Here is a 19,559-nt window from a genome sequence, read left to right on the forward strand (position 1 = left end):
TTTTTCCTTGATTCCCTTGCTAGTCTAGAATCATTGGCGGTTCTGATACTGTCAGGGTTATGTCCACCTCTGGTATTTTAAGACCAATTAAGGAATATATTACAAGTGTAACTTCTTGTCCCCACTTCCCTTCCTTTGCTTGATTAATAAGCAACATCTTTAGAAGACATGCAGTTCTGAAATATGCAGAGAGCTAGTATGTACTGCTGAAAGATCTGTAAAGGTCCATTCTAGTTTAAGGTTCTCATGACTGGTGCAATATTCTCCTTCAGCTACTGGATTTATACCACCACCAAGGTGAAAGCAGATCTGATGAACAACAGTTCAATTTTTCGAACAATGACCGTATGTCTGGCTCAATTTACCCCTCATAGTAAGTATACTTTCTCTGTAGTGGCATTGTTCTGTTTCTGTAAGCCACTGTTCAAACTATCTATCAGATATGTAAACTATTCCAGCATTAGAAATTATACAATGAACAAAGAACATGAGGTTACTTTTAATATTAGAAGTCTGACGCTTGTGCCTTTATATAAGGAATACTAATACAAGTAAAACTCTTTCAAACTTTCTGGAATCTGCTTATAATAGAGAACATCCATTGTTCAGCCTTTCATAATTCATACAAAGACATAATTCCTGCAGTAACACAGTGACAAAGCCAACATGTAAGTCATTCTATATCCAAGTGCAGCCAGATATTTATGATAATGTAGGACAAGAAAAAGCTTAGAAATTAAGAAAACACATCAGTAACATACCCTAGACCAGGGATGATTAACCTGAGCCTGAAAAGGAGCCAGGATTTACCAATGTACATTGTCAAAGAGCCACAGCAATACGTCAGCGGCCCCCATCCCATCACCTCCCCCTGCCCCCACTCCCAGCACCTCCCATCCACTGGCAGCCCCACCAATCGGCTGTTTTGTGGCATGCAGGAGGCTCTAGGGGGGAGGAGTGAGGGCACTGCAGGCTCAGAGGAGGGGGCGGGAAGGGGTGGAGTGGGAGCAGGGCCTGTGGCAGAGCCAGGGGCTGAGGAGTGAACATCTCCCAGCACATTGGGAAGTTGGCACCTGTAGCTCCAGCCCTGGAGTTGATGCCTGTACAAGGAGTCGCATCTTAACTTCTGAAGAGCCGCATGTGGCTCCGGAGCCAAAGGTTGCCCACCCCGTTCTAGACACTAAAAGAATCAGGCTCAACTTAAAAAAAAAATTGGCATTGTTCTATTTTATATATGTAAAAGCATTTAGAATTCATTCATAGAACAATTACTAAATATTCTATAGCTCTCAGATGACTTCTGCAGAGTTTATTTGCAATGTATTTCTTGTGCAGGCATCAATGGATTAGGTGTGACCAATACATCTTTCCCTTTAACATCTGCTCCAATGTAATTACTTGATCTTCCCTCCCTCTTCCTCCTGCTCCTTTCCCTTCCCAGCCACCTTCCCTCAAATAACTCCAGAAACAAGCCTAGGCTCACCTGATCCTGGAGTGATTAATGGTCCCTCCAGTTCAAGTGCCTCATCTTCACCTTGGTCATCTATCTTTCTCTTTTTCTTCTTTGTTGGATCCCTGGGTTTCCTCAAGAGAGAGAGTTCTTCTGGATGTCTGATGTCTGAGGAGAAAATTACCAATTTAATAAAAAAAATTGTTTCCATTATTGACAAATTCAAATAACTTGCAGACTTTAACCTGGGAAATTGTCCTGCAAACAAGGCTGTGCATGTGGAAAGAAAGAGATTTTGGTAACACTTCTCAGCATGGAATTTTCAAATTAGCCTTTTTTTCCCCTTTCTTGGCTTAAAAGGAAACAAACCTGCAATTGTTTCCTGTCCAGATTTCCTGATGGAAACCCTTTGATTTTTCTGACCACTAAGAGGCTGAGGATGGATTTCTTATGAGCCAGTCCAGGTGCAATTTCTGGGTTTGACTCCTATTACCTGAACCAACTGTGCTATTTGTACAGGTAATCACACCTTTCATATAAATAGGTACAGTACATTATGCTGAAACATTTCAAATATGCGTAAGTCAGACTGGTTGTTGTGGCAAAAAAAGACTCATGGTATGATGCAAAGCATTTCAACTACTGACCAAGATTTTAAGAAATGGTTTACATGACTGGCCAGAGCAGCACTTCTAAAAAATCAAACCACTTATTTAGGTATCATACAAATTTAGGAACCTATCCTGAAGAACCAATTTTTTAAAATCTTGGCCATTGTGTTTATTTTCTATTATAAAAGTAACACTCCACAATACCTACAGAATATATACCTACATTTTATAGAACACTATTATGCCTCAATTTGATAAAGCCTGTAAATCAGCAAAATGTAACATGGGTTTATAGATTTCCCATAATCTCTAAAGCACATTATACAAAGAAAAGGGATAACAAAACCTTATGATTTTTTTTTAAATGAAGCCGCTCTAAGAGTCAGAGTTTGTGTCACAGAAATTATGACCATGACAAATATGCAGGCTTTACGTGTACTCTTATATTAGTTACTTAGAGTTTTGGCTTTGTTCTGGGCAAGAGATGTTTTGGGGCACTACATTTCTGACCAGCTGCAGAGGAGACCAAGGGATAGATTCACAAAGGTACGTAGGCACCCTATATCCAATTTTCAGGCACCACTGAGATTAAAAACCCCCACTCAGCCATCACCTAGCCTTGTAGACACAGAAATTCAGTCTGCACCTATGTTTCTGCCTGTGAGCATGCATACTGCCTCCCTCTAGACATCCAGGAATCTGCCTAAGCCCCAGAGCGATCCATGCACCAAGGGAAGACAGATACTCCTCCATCTAACTCGCTTGCAGGGCCCGGGCCAATAGGTGTGTTCAGAGGCCACGTAACTCCATCCAAAACATCCAGAGCCAGAGAGAATCAGTGTACAGCATGGTGGGTGGGATGCTCACCTGAGAGATGAGAGGTCCAGAGTCCAGTCTCTCTGCTTCAATGACTATTTATCCAAAGTGGAACAGTTTCAATGGGAGACTGAGGTAGACACACATGAGAATACATCATATCTCAATGGTTAGGGTACCGACCTGAGAGGGGGCAGATGCAGACGCCTCTTCAAATCCCACCACTTCTCATGAGGTGAAGGGAGAAATTCAACTGGTCTCCCACATCCCAAGTGAGTACTGAATCACTGGGCTAAAGGTTATGCAGGAGGTCTCCTCCTCCTCCTCCCTCCACTGATCTCTTTCAAGAAGCTCCTTAAGCACCTAACTCCAGGAGAAAGTGAAATCTTAAAGTGAAAACCCTGCAAGCTGCATGGGCGCTTTTTAAAGAAACCATAATAGAGGCCCAACTTCAATGTATACCCAAAATTAAGAAACAAGTAAAAGAACTAAAAAAGAGCCACCATGGCTTAACAACCATGTAAAAGCAGCAGTGACAGATAAAAAGACTTCCTTTAAAAAGTGGAAGTCAAATCTTAGTGAGGCAAATGGAAAGGAACATAAACACTGGCAAATTAAGTGCAAGAGTGTAATAAGAAAAGCCAAAGAGAAGTTTGAAGAAAGGCTAGCCAAAAACTCCAAAGATAATAACAAAATGTTTTTTAAGTATATCAGAAGCAGGAAGCCTGCTAAACAACCAGTGGGGCCCCACGACGATTGAAATACAAAAGGAGCGCTTAAAGACGATAAAGGCATTGTGGAGAAACTAAATGGATTCTTTGCTTCAGTCTTCACAGCTGAGGATGTTAGGAAGATTCCCAAACCGGAGCCGGCTTTTGTAGGTGACAAATCTGAGGAACTGTCACAGATTGAAGTGTCACTAGAGGAGGTTTTGGAATTAATTGATAAACTCAACATTAACAAGTCACCGGGACCAGATGGCATTCACCCAAGAGTTCTGAAAGAACTCAAATGTGAAGTTGCGGAAATATTAACTAAGGTTTGTAACCTGTCCTTTAATCGACTTCGGTACCCAATGACTGGAAGTTAGCTAATGTAACGCTAATATTTAAAAAGGGCTATAGAGGTGATCCCAGCAATTACAGACCGGTAAGTCTAATGTTGGTACTGGGCAAATTTGTCGAAACACAATAATTAAGAATAAAATTGTCAGACACATAGAAAAACAAACTGTTGAGCAATAGTCAACATGGTTTCTGTAAAGGGAAATCGTGTCTTACTGATCTATTAGAGTTCTTTGAAGGGGTCAACAAACATGTGGACAAGGGGGATTCAGTGGACATAGTGTACTTAGATTTCCAGAAAGCCTTTGATAAGGTCCCTCACCAAAGGCTTTTACGTAAATTAAGTTGTCATGGGATAAAAGGGAAGGTCCTTTCATGGATTGAAAACTGATTAAAAGACAGGGAACAAAGGGTAGGAATTAATGGTAAATTCTCAGAATGGAGAGGGGTAACTAGTGGTGTTCCCCAGGGGTCAGTCCTAGGACCAATCCTATTCAATTTATTCATAAATGATCTGGAGAAAGGGGTAAATAGTGAGGTGGCAAAGTTTGCAGATGATACTAAACTACTTAAAATAGTTAAGACCAAAGCAGACTGTGAAGAACTTCAAAAAGGTCTCACAAAACTAAGTGATTGGGCAACAAAATGGCAAATGAAATTTAATGTGGATAAATGTAAAATAATGCACATTGGAAAAAATAACCCCAACTATACATACAATATGATGGGGGCTAATTTAGCTACAAGTCAGGAAAAAGATCTTGGACTCATCATGGATAGTTCTCTGATGATGTCCATGCAGTGTGCAGAGGCAGTCAAAAAAGCAAAGAGGATGTTAGGAATCATTAAAAAGGGGATAGAGAATAAGACAGAGAATTTATTATTGCCCTTAAATAAATCCATGGTACGCCCACATCTTGAATACTGTGTACAGATGTGGTCTTCTCACCTCAAAAAAGATATTCCAGCACTAGAAAAGGTTCAGAAAAGGGCAACTAAAATGATTAGGGGTTTGGAGAGGGTCCCATATGAGGAAAGATTAAAGAGGCTAGGCCTCTTCAGCTTGGAAAAGAGGAGAGTAAGGGCGTTATGATAGAGGTACATAAAATCATGAATGATGTTGAGAAAGTGGAGAAGGAAAAGTTATTTACTTATTCCCATAATACAAGAACTAGGGGTCACCAAATGAAATTAATAGGTAGCAGGTTTAAAACAAATAAAAGGAAGTTCTTCTTCATGCAGTGCACAGTCAACTTGTGGAATCCTTACCTGAGGAGGTTGTGAAGGCTAGGACTATAATAGCATTTAAAAGAGAACTGGATAAATTCATGGTGATTAAGTCCATAAATGGCTATTAGCCAGGATGGGTGAAGAATGGTGTCCCTAGCCTCTGTTCATCAGAGGATGGAGATGGGTGGCAGGAGAGAGTTCACTTGATCATTGCCTGTTGGGTTCACTCCCTCTGGGGCACCTGGCATTGGCCACTGTCGGTAGACAGATATTGGGCTAGATGGACCTTTGGTCTGAACTGGTACGGCCGTTCTTAGAGAAGGTTCACACCTGAGAATCGCAAGCAGAACCAGGCCCCTCCCTGCAACCCAGCCTTAAGCACCTAGCTCTATGAGAGGGATGGGGCTTAGCACACAACCTTGTCATCAGCATCTCCTATTGGGCAGCCTGTGAATCGCAGTCTAAGATGCTCTCTACCTTCATTGTTTAGGGAATCGAGGTGCCTAACTCAGGCTCTGTAAGTCACAGTGTTGTTCCTGTGACTTCTCGCCTGAGTCCCTTTGCAAGTTTAGTCCCTAGAAATCAACACAAGCAAACTGACATCTGAAAAAGGGAAAAAGTGGATGAGGTAATATCTTTTATTGGACCAACTTCTGTTGGCGAGACAGAGAAGCTTTCGAGCCACACAGAGCTTTTCTTCACAGACCTGATGCCACAGACCTGTGGCTCAAAAACTTGTCTCTCTCACCAACAGAAATTGGTCCAATAAGAGATATTACCTCATCCACCTTGTCTCTCTAATATCCTAGGACCAACATGGCTACGGCACTGCATACATCTAAACAAGAACATACAAAGATGGCTTATTTTGATGAACTGGACAAGAATGTACAGGGAAGGATTTCAGGTGGGGCTGACAAAATGGAAAAACATAAGAAGGGCTGTACCAGGTCAGACCAAAGGTCCATCTAGCCCAGTATCTGTCTACCGACAGTGACCAATACCAGGTGCCTCAGAGGGAGTGACCCTAACAGGCAATGATCAAGTGATCTCTCTCCTGCCATCCATATCATCCTCTGACAAACAGAGGCTAGGGACACCATTCCTTATCCATCCTGGCTAACAGCCATTATGGACGTAACCACCATGAATTTATCCAGTTCTCTTTTAAATGCTATTATAGTCCTAGCCTTCACAACCTCCTCAGGTAAGGAGTTCCACAAGTTGACTGTGCACTGTGTGAAGAAGAACTTCCTTTTATTTGTTTTAAACCTGCTGCCTATTAATTTCATTTGGTGACCCCTAGTTCTTGTATTATGGGAATAAGTGAGTTTATCAATTAATTCCAAAACTTCCTCTAGTGACACTTAAACCTGTAATAGTTCCTCAGAGCTGTCACCTACAAAAGCCAGCTCAGGTTTGGGAATCTCCCTAACATCCTCAGCTGTGAAGACTGAAGCAAAGAATTCATTTAGTTTCTCCGCAATGCCTTTATCGTCTTTAAGCGCTCCTTTTGTATTTCAATCGTCAAGGGGCCCCACTGGTTGTTTAGCAGGCTTCCTGCTTCTGATGTACTTAAAAAACATTTTGTTATTATCTTTAGAGTTTTTGGCTAGCCTTTCTTCAAACTCCTCTTTGGCTTTTCTTATTACACTCTTGCACTTAATTTGGCAGAGTTTATGTTCCTTTCTATTTGCCTCACTAAGATTTGATTTCCACTTTTTAAAGGAAGTCTTTTTATCTGTCACTGCTTCTTTTACATGGTTGTTAAGCCACGGTGACTCTTTTTCAGTGTTTCTTAATTTGGGGTATACATTGAAGTTGGGTCTCTATTATGGTGTCTTTAAAAAGCGCCCATGCAGCTTGTAGGGATTTCACTTTAGTCACTGTACCTTTTAACTTCTGTTTAACTAATCCCCTCATTTTTGCATAGTTCCCCCTTTTGAAATTAAATGCCACAGTGTTGGGCTGTTGAGATGTTCTTCCCACCACAGGGATGTTGAATGCTATTGTATTATGATCACTATTTCCAAGCGGTCCTGCTATAGTTACCTCTTGGACCAGCTCCTGCACACCACAGGATTAAATCTAGAGTTGCCTCTCCCCTTGTGGGTTCCTGTACCAGCTGCTCCATGAAGCAGTCATTTAAAGCATTGAGAAATTTTATCTCTGCATTTTGTCCTGAAGTGAAATGTTCCCAGTCAATATGGGGATAATTGAAATCTCCCACTATTATTGGGTTCTTAATTTTGATAGCCTCTCTAATTTCCCTAAGCATTGCATCATCACTATTACTGTCCTGGTCAAGTGGTCGATAATATATCCCTAATGTTATATTTTTATTAGAGCCTGACATTTCTATCCAGAGAGACTCTATGGAACACGTGGATTCGCTTAAGATTTTTACTTCATCTGAATCTACATTTTCTTTCACATATAGTGCCACTCTCCCCCCTGCATGACCTGTTCTGTCCTTCCGATATATTTTGTACCCCGGAATGATTGTGTCTCATTGATTGCTCTCAGTCCACCAGGTTTCTGTGATGCCTATTATACCAATATCCTCCTTATCACAAGCCACTCTAGTTCACCCATCTTATTATTTAGACTTCTAGCATTTGTGTACAAGCACTTTAAAAACTTGTCCCGGTTTATTTGTCTGCCCTTTTCTGATATGTCAGATTTTTTTTATGTGATTGTTTATCATCTGATCCGGTCCTTACATTATCCTCTTCCATCCTCTGCTCCTGACTATAACGTGGAGATTCTCTATCATTAGACTCTCCCCTGAGAGAAGTCTGTGTACGATCCACATGCTCCTCTGCAGCAGTCGGCTTTCCCCCATCTCCTAGTTTAAAAACTGCTCTACAACCTTTTTAATGTTTAGTGCTAGCAGTCTGGTTCCACTTTGGTTTAGGCGGAGCCCATCTCTCCTGTATAGGCTCCCGCCATCCCAAAAGTTTCCCCAGTTCCTAATGAACGTAAACCCCTCCTCTCTACACCATCGTCTCATCCACGCATTGAGACTCTGCAGTTCTGCCTGCCTACCTGGCCCTGTGCGTGGAACTGGGAACATTTCTGAGAATGCCACCATAGAAGTCCTGAATTTCAGTATCTTCCCTAGTAGACTAAATCTGGCTTCCAGGACATCTCTCCTACCCTTCCCTATGTCATTGGTACCTACATGTACCACGACCACTGGCTCCACCCCAGCACTACACGTAAGTCTGTCTAGATGCCTCGAGAGATCCGCAACCTTCGCACCAGGCAGGCAAGTCACCATACCATTCCCCCAGTCATCATAAACCCAGCTATCTACATTTCTAATGATCGAATCTCCCATTACTAACACCTGCCTTTTCCTACCAACTGGAGTTCCCTCCCCCGGAGAGGTAACCTCAGTGCGAGAGGCAACCCCAGCACCATCTGGAAGGAGGGTCCCAACTATGGGAAGGTTTCCCTCTGCTCCCGTTGACTGCTCTGCTTCCCTGGGCCTTTCTTCCTCCTCAACAGCGCAGGGGCTGTCTGACCGGAGGTGGGACAATTCTACAGTGTCCCGGAAAGCCTCATCAACAAACCTCTCTGACTCTCTTAGTTCCTCCAGTTCCACCACCCTGGCCTCCAAAGCCCGTACGTGGTCTCTGAGGGCCAGGAGCTCCTTGCACCGACTGCACACATACGCCACCTGCCCACAGGGCAGGTAATCATACATGCTACACTCGGCGCAATAAACTGGATAGGCTCCACTCTGCAGCTGGGCTTCTGCCTCCGCTGTCTCCTAGTTAATGGATGGGTTGTTTAAAGCAAGAATTTTTGAATGTAGTTTGGTTTATAGGTTTTAAGGGGCTAAAGGGGCACAGATAGGACCAACAGGGGACCCCTGCTCCCTTCCCACTCCCTTGCGAAACTCCCTGTTAGCAGCCCCTGGTCGCAAAGCTCCCTGGTCGCTTGTGCACGGCTTCATAAAGACCTGGCCTGTGTGAATGCCCTGCCCACTGATTAAGGCTCAGCCAGTTACCAGAGGCTTCTAGCTTTTAAAGGTAAGCCCTCTACTCTGCTCACACAACTGAAGATTTGCACATCTTCCAAAGCACAGAAATAACAATTTGTTTCTTCATCTATGTGTTTGACCAGGATACTAGATGATTCTGAATTAGAGAGGAGAGGCTGATTTAATTTGACAATTAGTAATTCTGTTACACTGAAAACCCTCCCAACCTAGATTTAAAGCAACAGTAAACATAAGAACAGCCATACTGGGTCAGACCAAAGGTCCATCAAACCCAGTATCCCGTCCTCTGACATTGGCCAGTGGCAGGTGCCTCAAAGGGAATGAACAGACAAGTTATCACCAAGTGATCCATGCCCTGTCACCCAATCCCAGCTTCTGGCAAACAGAGGCTAGGAGCAACATTCTTGCCCATCCTGGCTAATAGATTCGTGGAGGATAGGTCCATTAATGGCTATCTAGCTCCCTTTGGAACCCTGTTATAGTATTGGCCTTCACAACACCCTCTGGCAAGGAGTTCCAGAGGTTGACAGGGCGTTGGGTGAAAAAATGTCAGTTTAATTTTTTGACTTGACAAATTTCAAAAGATTTAATTTTCTGATATCAAAGGGGCGCTATGGTACGATAAAAGATTAAAAGAGTAAACCCCTGAGAAACATGTTTTTTCTGTTTCCCTATTGGTGTTTAAGGGTCTTAATTTAGCCAATAACTTCTCCCTTGTTAACTGACTACAGAACTGCACCAGAGGTATCAATAGTCAACGCACTAGACAGGCTGATGTTAACAACCTGTTATCTACTCCCATCCTGAGCAGGGTTAATTAAAATGTACACTAATACTACCACAGGCAGAGCTGCACCACAGGAAGAGTTTAGAAATAATGATAGCGCAGGCGCAGGCAAAGTGTCTAGCCCAAAGCAGCTGTCAGCAAAATATACACACTAACCCACAAGATCATTTCAGACAAAGATGGTGCTTTGCTCATACCTGTCTGCACCAAACTCTTACTGGGAAACATCTCTATAAGAAAATGAAGTCCACTGTCTGTCAGAATATAGAACTAATCCATAAACAAATTAGATGGAATTCAGAATTCCCTTGCTGAAATCAGAAGAAAAAAAAAAAGTTATATGGGATTGATATTTGAGTAACTAGAGCTGGAAAAGTATTCACCTGGGCATGAAGCCATTTTAATGTAAGGATAAAAGACTGCAACATGCAGATCTAAGCTATAAAATATGTCAAGTGAAGATTACGAATAAGCATGGAAAGTGGAGTTTCAGCTGCAGAAGAGCTCTATCTGTGCTCTGAACTCCATTGATTGCTTCTAACTCTAGTTTCAGCAGACCCTGCATGACAATGGCAGGTAATACAGAGATAGAACCATGCAAGACTCAATTCTTGGGCCTGGTCTACACTATGTGTTTATGCCAATTTTAGCAGTGTTAAACCGATTTAACGCTGCACCCATCCACACTACGATGCCATTTAAATCGATATAAAGGGCTCTTTAAATCAGTTTCTGTACTCCTCCTCAACAAGAGGAGTAGCACTAAAATCGATATTATTATATCGGATTAGGATTAGTGTGGCCGCAAATTGATGGTATTGGCCTCCGGGCCGTATCCCACAGTGCACCACCACTGACCGCTCTGGACAGCTATCTGAACTCGGATGCACTGGCCAGGTAGACAGGAAAAGCCCCGTGAACTTTTGAATTTCATTTCCTTTTTGGCCAGCATGGAGCTCTGATCAGCACAGGTGACCACGCAGAGCTCATCAGCACAGGTAACAATGTAGTTTCCTGAGAACAGAAAAAGAGCTCCAGCATGGACCGCACGGGAGGTACTGGGTCTGATCGCTATATAGGGAGAGGATTCTGTGCTAACAGAACTCTGTTCCAAAAGACGAAATGAAAAAATATTTGAAAAAATTTCCAAGACCATGAAGGAGAGAGGCCACACCAGGGACTCAGTGCAGTGCAGAGTGAAAGTGAAAGAGCTCAGACAAGCCTACCAGAAAACCAAAGAGGCAAATGGAAGGTCTGGGGCAGGGCTGAAGACATGCCGCTTCTACGCTGAGCTGCACGCAATTTTAGGGGGCTGCGCCATCACTACCCCGCCCCCATCCTTGGATTCCGTGGTGGGGATTGTAATCTCAGCCATGCCTGAGGATTATGCGGAAGGGAAAGGTGAGGAGGAGGAAGAGGAGGACGAGCTTGAAGAGAGCACACAGCAATCTGTTAGCCCCAACAGCCAGGAGATTTTTTTTTACCCAGATGCAATTACCGTCCCAGCCCTCTCAAGCCACTAGCCCAGACAGTGAAGCCATGGAAGCGACCTCAGGTGAGTGTACCTTTGTAAATATAAAACATGGTTTAAAAGCAAGCGTTTTTTAATGATTGATTTGCCATGAGGGCTTGGGATGCATTACTTGGGCAGTAAAGTTACTGGAAAAGTTTGTTAACATGTCTGGGGATGGAGCGGAAATCCTCCAGGGACATCTCCATGAAGCGCTCCTGGAGGTACTCCAAAAGCCTTTGCAGAAGGTTTCTGGGCAAGGCAGCCTTGTTCCATCCACCATGGTAGGACATTTTACCACGCCATGCATGTAGCAAGTAATCAGGTATCATTGCATGACAAAGCATAGCTGCGTATGGTCCCGGTGATTGCAGGCATTCAAGAAACATCCGTTCTTTAGCTCACTCTGTTATCCTCAGCAAAGTGATACCGTTCATGGTAAACTGGTTGAAATTCAAGACTTTAATTAAGGGGACAGAAATGGCCTTTTTCCTACAGGGGTGTTTGCCTGTTGCTTACAAGAAATCCTTCCTTGCACATAGCCAAGCAGGGGGAGGGGAGGAAGGCTAGCGCTGAGCTTTCTCGCGTTTGGCTAGCAGGAATCTTCCCAGCTACCAGCCACGCGGTGTGGGGGGAAACGGGGTGATTAGCAGTGATATTCCATGATACCAGCCATGCGGTGGGGGGAGGTGGTAAAGCGATCATCCTAGAGAATTGGAAGGGGCGTGGGGGTGGCTTCTGTGAATGGAAGTGAAGGCTGCTGAAGCCGAAAGACAATGGCTTACCATGGCCGCATGCAAGCTGAATTCTCATGCCTGGACCTGCGTCTGTGAGATCTGTAACACAGAGTCCAGGCACTCAAAGTTAAGATGCAAAATGCAACCTTGTAGTGAAATCACATGTGCTGTGTAAGGTGAATAGTGTTGTTCACTGTGAAAGAGTACAACCATTGTTCTGTAAAATGTATCTTTTTAAATATTTCTCTCCCTTTTTTCCCTCCCTTATGCAGCTGCACATTTTTCAAGTCTCCCTACTCCATCCCGAAGGCTAGCTCAGATAAGGCGGAGGAAGAAGAGGATGCGAGACGAAATGTTCTCTGAAATCATGGAAGTAACCCGCAATGAAAGAGCTCATCTGAATCAGTGGAAGGACATGGTATCAAATTACAGGAAAGATGCCAGTGAATGTGAAGACAGGAGGGACCAACGTGAGGACAGGAGGGACGCTCGAGATGAGAGGTGGCGGCAGGAAGATCAGCAGTGGCGGAATGAAACGCTGGGGCTGCTGCGTGATCAAACTGATATCCTCCGACGTCTGGTGGAGCTTCAGGAAGAGCAGCGAGGTCACAGAGTGCCACTGCAGCCCCTGTGTTACCACCCTCAGTACTCACTATGTTCCATATCTTCCTCACCCAGACGTATAAGAACGCGTGGGGGAAGGCTTTGTGCACCCACCCACTCCACTCCCATGGATAGCCCAACCAAAAGGCTGTCGTTACATTGAAATGATTTTAGTGGCCTTTTCCTTCCCTCCTATCCTCCTGCCAAACCGCACCCTTGCCAGTTCTCTCCCTCTTTTTATAATGAACTCTTAAACAAAGAATACATGATTTTTAAACGATCGTGACTTTATTTTCTTAAGCAAGCTGTAATCAAAGGGGGAGGGTGGGTTGCTTACAGGGAATGAGTCAATCAAGGGGGTGGGGTTCATCAAGGGGAAACAAACACAGCAGTCACACCGTACCCTGGCCCGTGATGAAACTCGTTTTCAAAGCTTCTCTGATATGCACCGCTTCCCAGTGTTCTCTTCTAATTGCCCTGGTGTCTCGCTGTGCGTAATCAGCAGCCAGGTGATTTGCCTCAGCCTCCCACCCCGCCATAAAGGTCTCCCCCTTACTCTCACACAGATTGTGGAGCACACAGAAAGCAGCAATAACAAAGGGGACATTGGTTTGGCTGAGGTCTGAGCGAGTGAGTAATGTGCACCAGCGAACCTTTAAATGGCCAAATGCACATTCTACCACCATCCTGCACTTGCTCAGCCTGTAGTTGAACAGCTCCTGAGCACTGTCCAGGCTGCCTGTGTATGGCTTCATGAGCCATGGCATCAAGGGGTAGGCTGGGTCCCCCAGGGTAAGGACAGGCATTTCAACATCCCCAACTGTTATTTTCTGGTCTGGGAAGTAAATTCTTTGCTGCAGCATTTTAAACAGAGCAGTGCTTCTGAAGATGCGAGCGTCATGAACCCTTCCTGGGCATCCCACGTGGATGTTGGTGAAACGTCCCTTGTGATCCACCATTGCTTGCAGCACCATTGAAAAGGACCCTTTGCGGTTTATGTACTGGGTTCCCTGGTGCTCCGGTGCCAAGATAGGGATATGGGTTCCATCTATCGCCCCCCCCACAGTTAGGGAATCCCATTGCAGCAAAGCCATCCACTATGGCCTGCACGTTTCCCAGAGTCACAACCTTTCGTAGCAGCTGCTTAATGATTGCTTTGGCTACTTGCATCACAGCAGCCCCCACAGTAGATCTTCCCACTCCAAATTGATTCCCAACTGACTGGTAGCTGTCTGGTGTTGCAAGCTTCCAGAGGGCTACTGCCACTCGCTTCTCAACTGTGAGAGCTGCTCTCATCTTGGTATTATGGCGTTTCAGGGCAGGGGAAAGCAAGTCACAAAGTTCAAAGAAAGTGCCCTTACGCATGTGAAAGTTTCGCAGCCACTGCAAATCGTCCCACACCTGCAAAACTATGTGGTCCCACCAGTCTGTGCTTGTTTCCCGGGCCCAAAATCGGCATTCAATGGGTAGAACCTGCCCCATTACCAGCAGGAGCTCCAAAGCGCAGGGGCCCGCGGTTAAGGAGAATTCAGTTTCCATGTCCTCATCACTCTTGTCGCCGCGCTGCCGTAGCCGCCTCCTCCTCCTCGCCTGGCTTTGCAGTTCATGGTTCACCATAGACTGTGAGGTGTTTACAATGTTCACGATCGCGGTGTTGATCTGAGCGGGGTCCATGCTTGCAGTGCTATGGCGTCTGCACAGTTCACCCAGGAAAAAAGGCGTGAAATGGTTGTCTGCTGCTTTCACGGAGGGAGGGGTGAGGCTGTACCCAGAACCACCCGCGACAATGATTTTTGCCCCACCAGGCACTGGGATCTCTAACCAGAATTCCAAGGGGCGGGGGAGACTACGGGAACTATGGGAAAGCTATGGGATAGCTACCCACAGTGCAACGCTCCAGAAATCGATGCTAGCCTCGGACCATGGACGCACACCGCCGAATTAACGTACCTAGTGTGGCCGCGTGCAATCGACTTTATAATATCTGTTTTATAAAACCGGTTTATGTTAAATCAAATTTATCCCGTAGTGTAGACATACCCTTGGAGTAGTAACAGGTTTCAGTGGTAGCCATGTTAGTCTGTATCAGCAAAAAAACCAAGGAGTAAATGGACCCAAATCTGACAGCAGGAATCATAACATCAAAAAACCAGTAGGAGAACATTTCAATAACAAATCTCAAAGTGGCAATTCTTCAACAAAAGAACTTCAAAAACAGAGTCCAATGTGAAGCTGCAGAACTGGAATTAATTTGTAAACTAGATACCATCAGATTAAGTCTGAATAAAGACTGGGAGTGGTTGGGTCATTACAAAACCTAAAGGTAATTTCCCCAATACTAATTTATCCCTACTGTTACTCACACCTTTTTGTCAACTGTTTGTAATGGGACCCTCTTTTACCACTTCAAAAGTTATTTTTCCTCCCTTGGTATTCTGCTGTTAATTGATTTCATCTTGTTAGACTGACCCTACCACTTGGTAAAACACCCCCATCCTTTCATGTATTTATACCTGTTCCTGTACTTTTTATTTCATATGTCTGATGAAGTGCGTAGAAGGTTACCCCAGCCACAGCACTATAATTAAAATTGGAATTTGGCCCTCACCACATAATGAGTTGGCATATCTACACTATGCTCCATTGAGACATAGGTGTTTCTGGATGATTTCCAAACTTATTGGCATCTTCCTGCACTAGAAACTTGCTAATGAAACACTAGGATAACAATCATGGACACATTCTGAGCTAACTGCCCAGTGTTTGATCCTCAACTGTCATTAATCGCTGTAAAGCAGATAGCTGCTGTACTCTGCTACAGACTAGCTATAGCTGTCTAACTAACCTGAGAGTTTGTCTACATTTACAGCACTTCAGCAGCACAGCTTACTGAAGACACTATCTATGGCGGTGGAAGAGCTTCTCCCATTGGTGTAGGTATTCCACCTCCCTGAGAGGCAGTAGCTGTGTCGACAGGAGAAGACCTCTCGTCGACATAGTGCTGTCTATACCAGGAGTTAGGTCGGTATAAGTGTATTGCTCCAAGGTGTGGATTTTCAAACACCCTTCAGTAACAAACTTTTACTGACATAAGTTTGTAGTGTAGACCAGGGCTAGGTGTTTAAACCCCAGGATTGCTCCTTTTAGGCCTGACTCTCCAGTATAAATATCCGTGCTTGTCAACACATTTGAAGTAAGATGACTAACAACTTATTCACATTTTTTGTGTCTTGCATTTTAAATATAGTGCTATTATGATGCTGTTGGGGTTTTCCCCTGTGCAGTACTCAGTGAAAAAGAGTGAAGAAAATACAAGTTAAATAAAGAGAAATTAGAAGTTAAAAAGAAAAATATTTGCTGCATTCTCCTAGGTAAGATGGCTATTATTGGGCTGCCTTCTGATATTTAGTATTTGTATTTTATTTTTGTTTTTGTTTCTTTAAGCTACAGACCCAGTGACAGGATAGATCATATTTTCTCTGCACTGCTGGGGCTTCTTGTGCCAATAATCTGACTATTAAAGCACCCCAAATACTGACTTCAATAATTATGAAGAAGCTGTTCTGTTCCATCACGTCAATTTAAGGATTAAGCGTTCCCTGCAGCACACATTAATAACATTGTAATGCTCCAACAACCAACTGTGAGAATGAAACTGAGTTTCTTTTATGTAAGCCACTGTGAACTATAAGCACTGCGTGTTTTATTGTTTTCAGGCTCTGATTTAGACAAAAACCACATGAGGGGACTTTCTGTCCTAGTTTTTCTCAAATATCTAGGTGAGACAATTTGCTTAGCATACACAAGGTATTTCCAAAACACTGTCATTGTGTGGACCACAGCATACAAGATTGTTTCAGACCCCATACATCCTATTTATGATAGTCCAACATCCTTGTGGTAAACACTTCAACTGCTTCTATGGAAAATGGTAGTAAAATATTTCTGAGTTTTAGTGGTCTTAAACCTTTTCAAAAAAGGACTAAATATGTTAAAATCAGTCTACTTTTGCCACTTTCCCCTCTTCCTTGACTTAAACCTCCTTAATTTACTTATTCTTACTTTAAAAAAAAACAAAAAAACACCCTAAAGAAACACCCACACATGCTTTAGATACCTTGACACAGTTAAGCATCACTAAACACATGTATTTTGTGACTTATTCAAAGTCACTAGGTAAAACTAGGGTGTATATGTATGACAAATTATTGTACACAGTACAAAATCTGTTGGAATATCTAAGATTGTCGTGCCAGAGATAGTTAATCTAGAAATAGCATTAAAAAAATAAAGGCAACTGCAATTTTATATTCCTATGTTTGTTTACAGTACATTAGCGACTGGTATTCCCTTTCAGCTGAAAGCTAGCATTCGTTTCTGGAGCAAGAAATCATTCAAATGAGATTCAAGAGACAGAGGCTTCCAAAGGATGGGCTGCAAGCCAACCTAGTCTTCTGAAAGCAATTCATTTTGGAAATTAACCAGCTTTGACCATCTGATTTCAAAGCAAGGTTTTACAGTTTTCTCCCAGTCACTTATGATACGCTCTTCAGATGGCAATATTACTGAGATTACAGATAGAAAGTTTTAGGAAGTTACCTTAAAAATGTGTTACCAGAGCACTAGTAAAAGGTAGATATTTATTTCAAAAACTAAAATGGTATTCTTATTCTTATTACCCTTAAAAGTTTGACAACTTCTAGCACTGTTAAACTACTGGCACAGATTCCACAGCCATTATATCCATTTCTCAGTAGCCTCAAATTTAGCATTACTTACCCAGAAACTCTAGGAATTTTAGCCCATTAGATAGCCATTTTAATGATCTTTTTCCACCTCAGAACCTGTAATAGATTCAATGTGACTACTAAGTCAAGTCTTCCCTCAAACGAGTAATTCAACAGGAATTCCTTAAGGAAAAGCTAGCAACACGATTTTAACTTAAGTTAGAAGTATGAAACAAAATTGCTGTAGAAAGCAATAATCAATAAAAACATTTTATTGAAGTACTTTTTAATCATTCAGTAAATTACTGGTGGGTTGGGGGGAGGGGAAAGGTCTGTGTTCTATCACATATGATTAATACATCTACCGAGGATCCCAAAACATGTTTTGAATAAAGAAACTGTCTTGGCAAACATGGTGCTTAGTTTCTGTAGCTAAAGCAAAGAAATTCCAGGAGTTTAAGGACTACCAGATGGCAGTACCGTAGTTAATCAGAAACTGGGACAAGGAGTAGCTATATAGCTCCAGATCTAGACACCAGTACTTATTTTAACCATATAAAGCTAGAGAGACTCCCTTAATGAGTAGAAGTGGTATAAAACACTTTAAGCCCTTCAAATAGGCTTGCACTTTTAACCAAGTTTCAGGTCACTTGACACCTGTGTAGGATGATTTGCTGAAATAATTTGCTGTTAAATATATCCAGTGAATGGCGTAAAATACATCAAAAGCATGATCTCAGTGGGAAGTGAATAATTAAAGTTAACTGGATTTCTGCACTTTATTTCAGTGGAAGTAGGATCTCACCTGCATAAAGTCACTTTGAAGGGACAGTGCTCCGGTAAGCAGTCGGCAATTCAGAATAAATGTCATTGTGATCATCTGTGAGGAAGCTGTACTGAAAGGACTAGTATTTTTAAAGCTATGCCAGTCCTACTCTATGATCTGTAATTCTGTAACCATGAGGGTGTGGGGTTTTTAAAGTCTATCATTGTGCATAAGAAACAACACGATTGTACGAGACAAAGTTCATTCAGAATTGGCTTAAGTTCTAACTAGATTTTTGTATGTTTCTAAAGTTTATAAGGACTTGTTGCTTTACACCATACGATTATTCTTTTAAATAAATGTACTAAAGCCCAGCTGTTAATTCGCTCATACAGATATGCTGGCAAACCCTGCAAGATTATGTTGTGAATGTGCCACTAAAAATAGTCTTCAAAATTATGTTGTAGTGCACATGGAATATGAAAAAGTTGTGGATTGAAAACTAGACATAGGTTTCTACCGATGCCTATATCAGTTATTTGTTAAAAAAAGTCTCCACTATACTTCTGTAAAGGTCTATGATTAGTTTGCAACAGAAATAGTGTCTTAGAACACTATAATTTGACATAAGGGCCGGAGCAGGGAAACTAATCGGAAAAAACGCCAGATTCCTTTAGCTATCAGCCATTTGGCTTGAGTAGAATAATCCATGCTACTCAAATACTTTAAAAGAAAGAAAGAAAAACAAATCCCCCCACAATGATTACCAAAAGACTACACTCATGAAGAATGTTCATTTTTCAAACATGAAAGATCCCTCTTGTAAAAAAGTAGAGTACAAACATTTCAGAGTGTTTATTTCAGAAATATAGGTGAGAAGATGTTCCACCAACTTAAAACGCTCATGCTTTTATTATCCTCTTCAGCCTGTGGGTCAAGTGGCTTAACCTTCCCCTTCATTGCATCTTGATTTCCAAGGGCCTGAAATAGCTTGTCACTGACCAGAGGCTCCAACTCGGGTGGGAGACATTTCCTTAGTCTTCGCCTTTTGTTTAGTCTTCAACTTCTTTTTGAGCCCTTATGGTGAGAATTTCTCTTCACCCACACACTTTGTATATGAGACAGAATTTCAAGTACTCAGTGCTACTACCAAGTAGTTCCAGGGGATTGGGATTTAAAGAAAAGAAAAATGTACCTTCAGAGTGTAGATTTGGTCTATGAACTTTAGACAGACTCTACCCAGAAG

General features: G+C 42.7%; 1 protein-coding gene across 5 annotated transcripts in view; it reads right to left on the reverse strand.

The window, feature by feature from the left end:
* The window catches only part of FERMT2 (fermitin family member 2), a 128,494-nt gene that overhangs the window by 30,444 nt on the left and 78,491 nt on the right, over nucleotides 1-19,559 (reverse strand). For all 5 annotated transcript variants that reach the window (XM_030562922.1, XM_030562917.1, XM_030562920.1 and 2 more), the window contains exon 4: nucleotides 1,484-1,618. In XM_030562922.1, coding sequence (XP_030418782.1) covers nucleotides 1,484-1,618 — 135 coding nt within the window. The remainder of the gene's footprint in view (nucleotides 1-1,483; nucleotides 1,619-19,559) is intronic.

Source organism: Gopherus evgoodei, chromosome 4, assembly GCF_007399415.2.
Source record: "Gopherus evgoodei ecotype Sinaloan lineage chromosome 4, rGopEvg1_v1.p, whole genome shotgun sequence".
In the NCBI taxonomy this organism is placed as follows: Eukaryota; Metazoa; Chordata; order Testudines; family Testudinidae; genus Gopherus; species Gopherus evgoodei.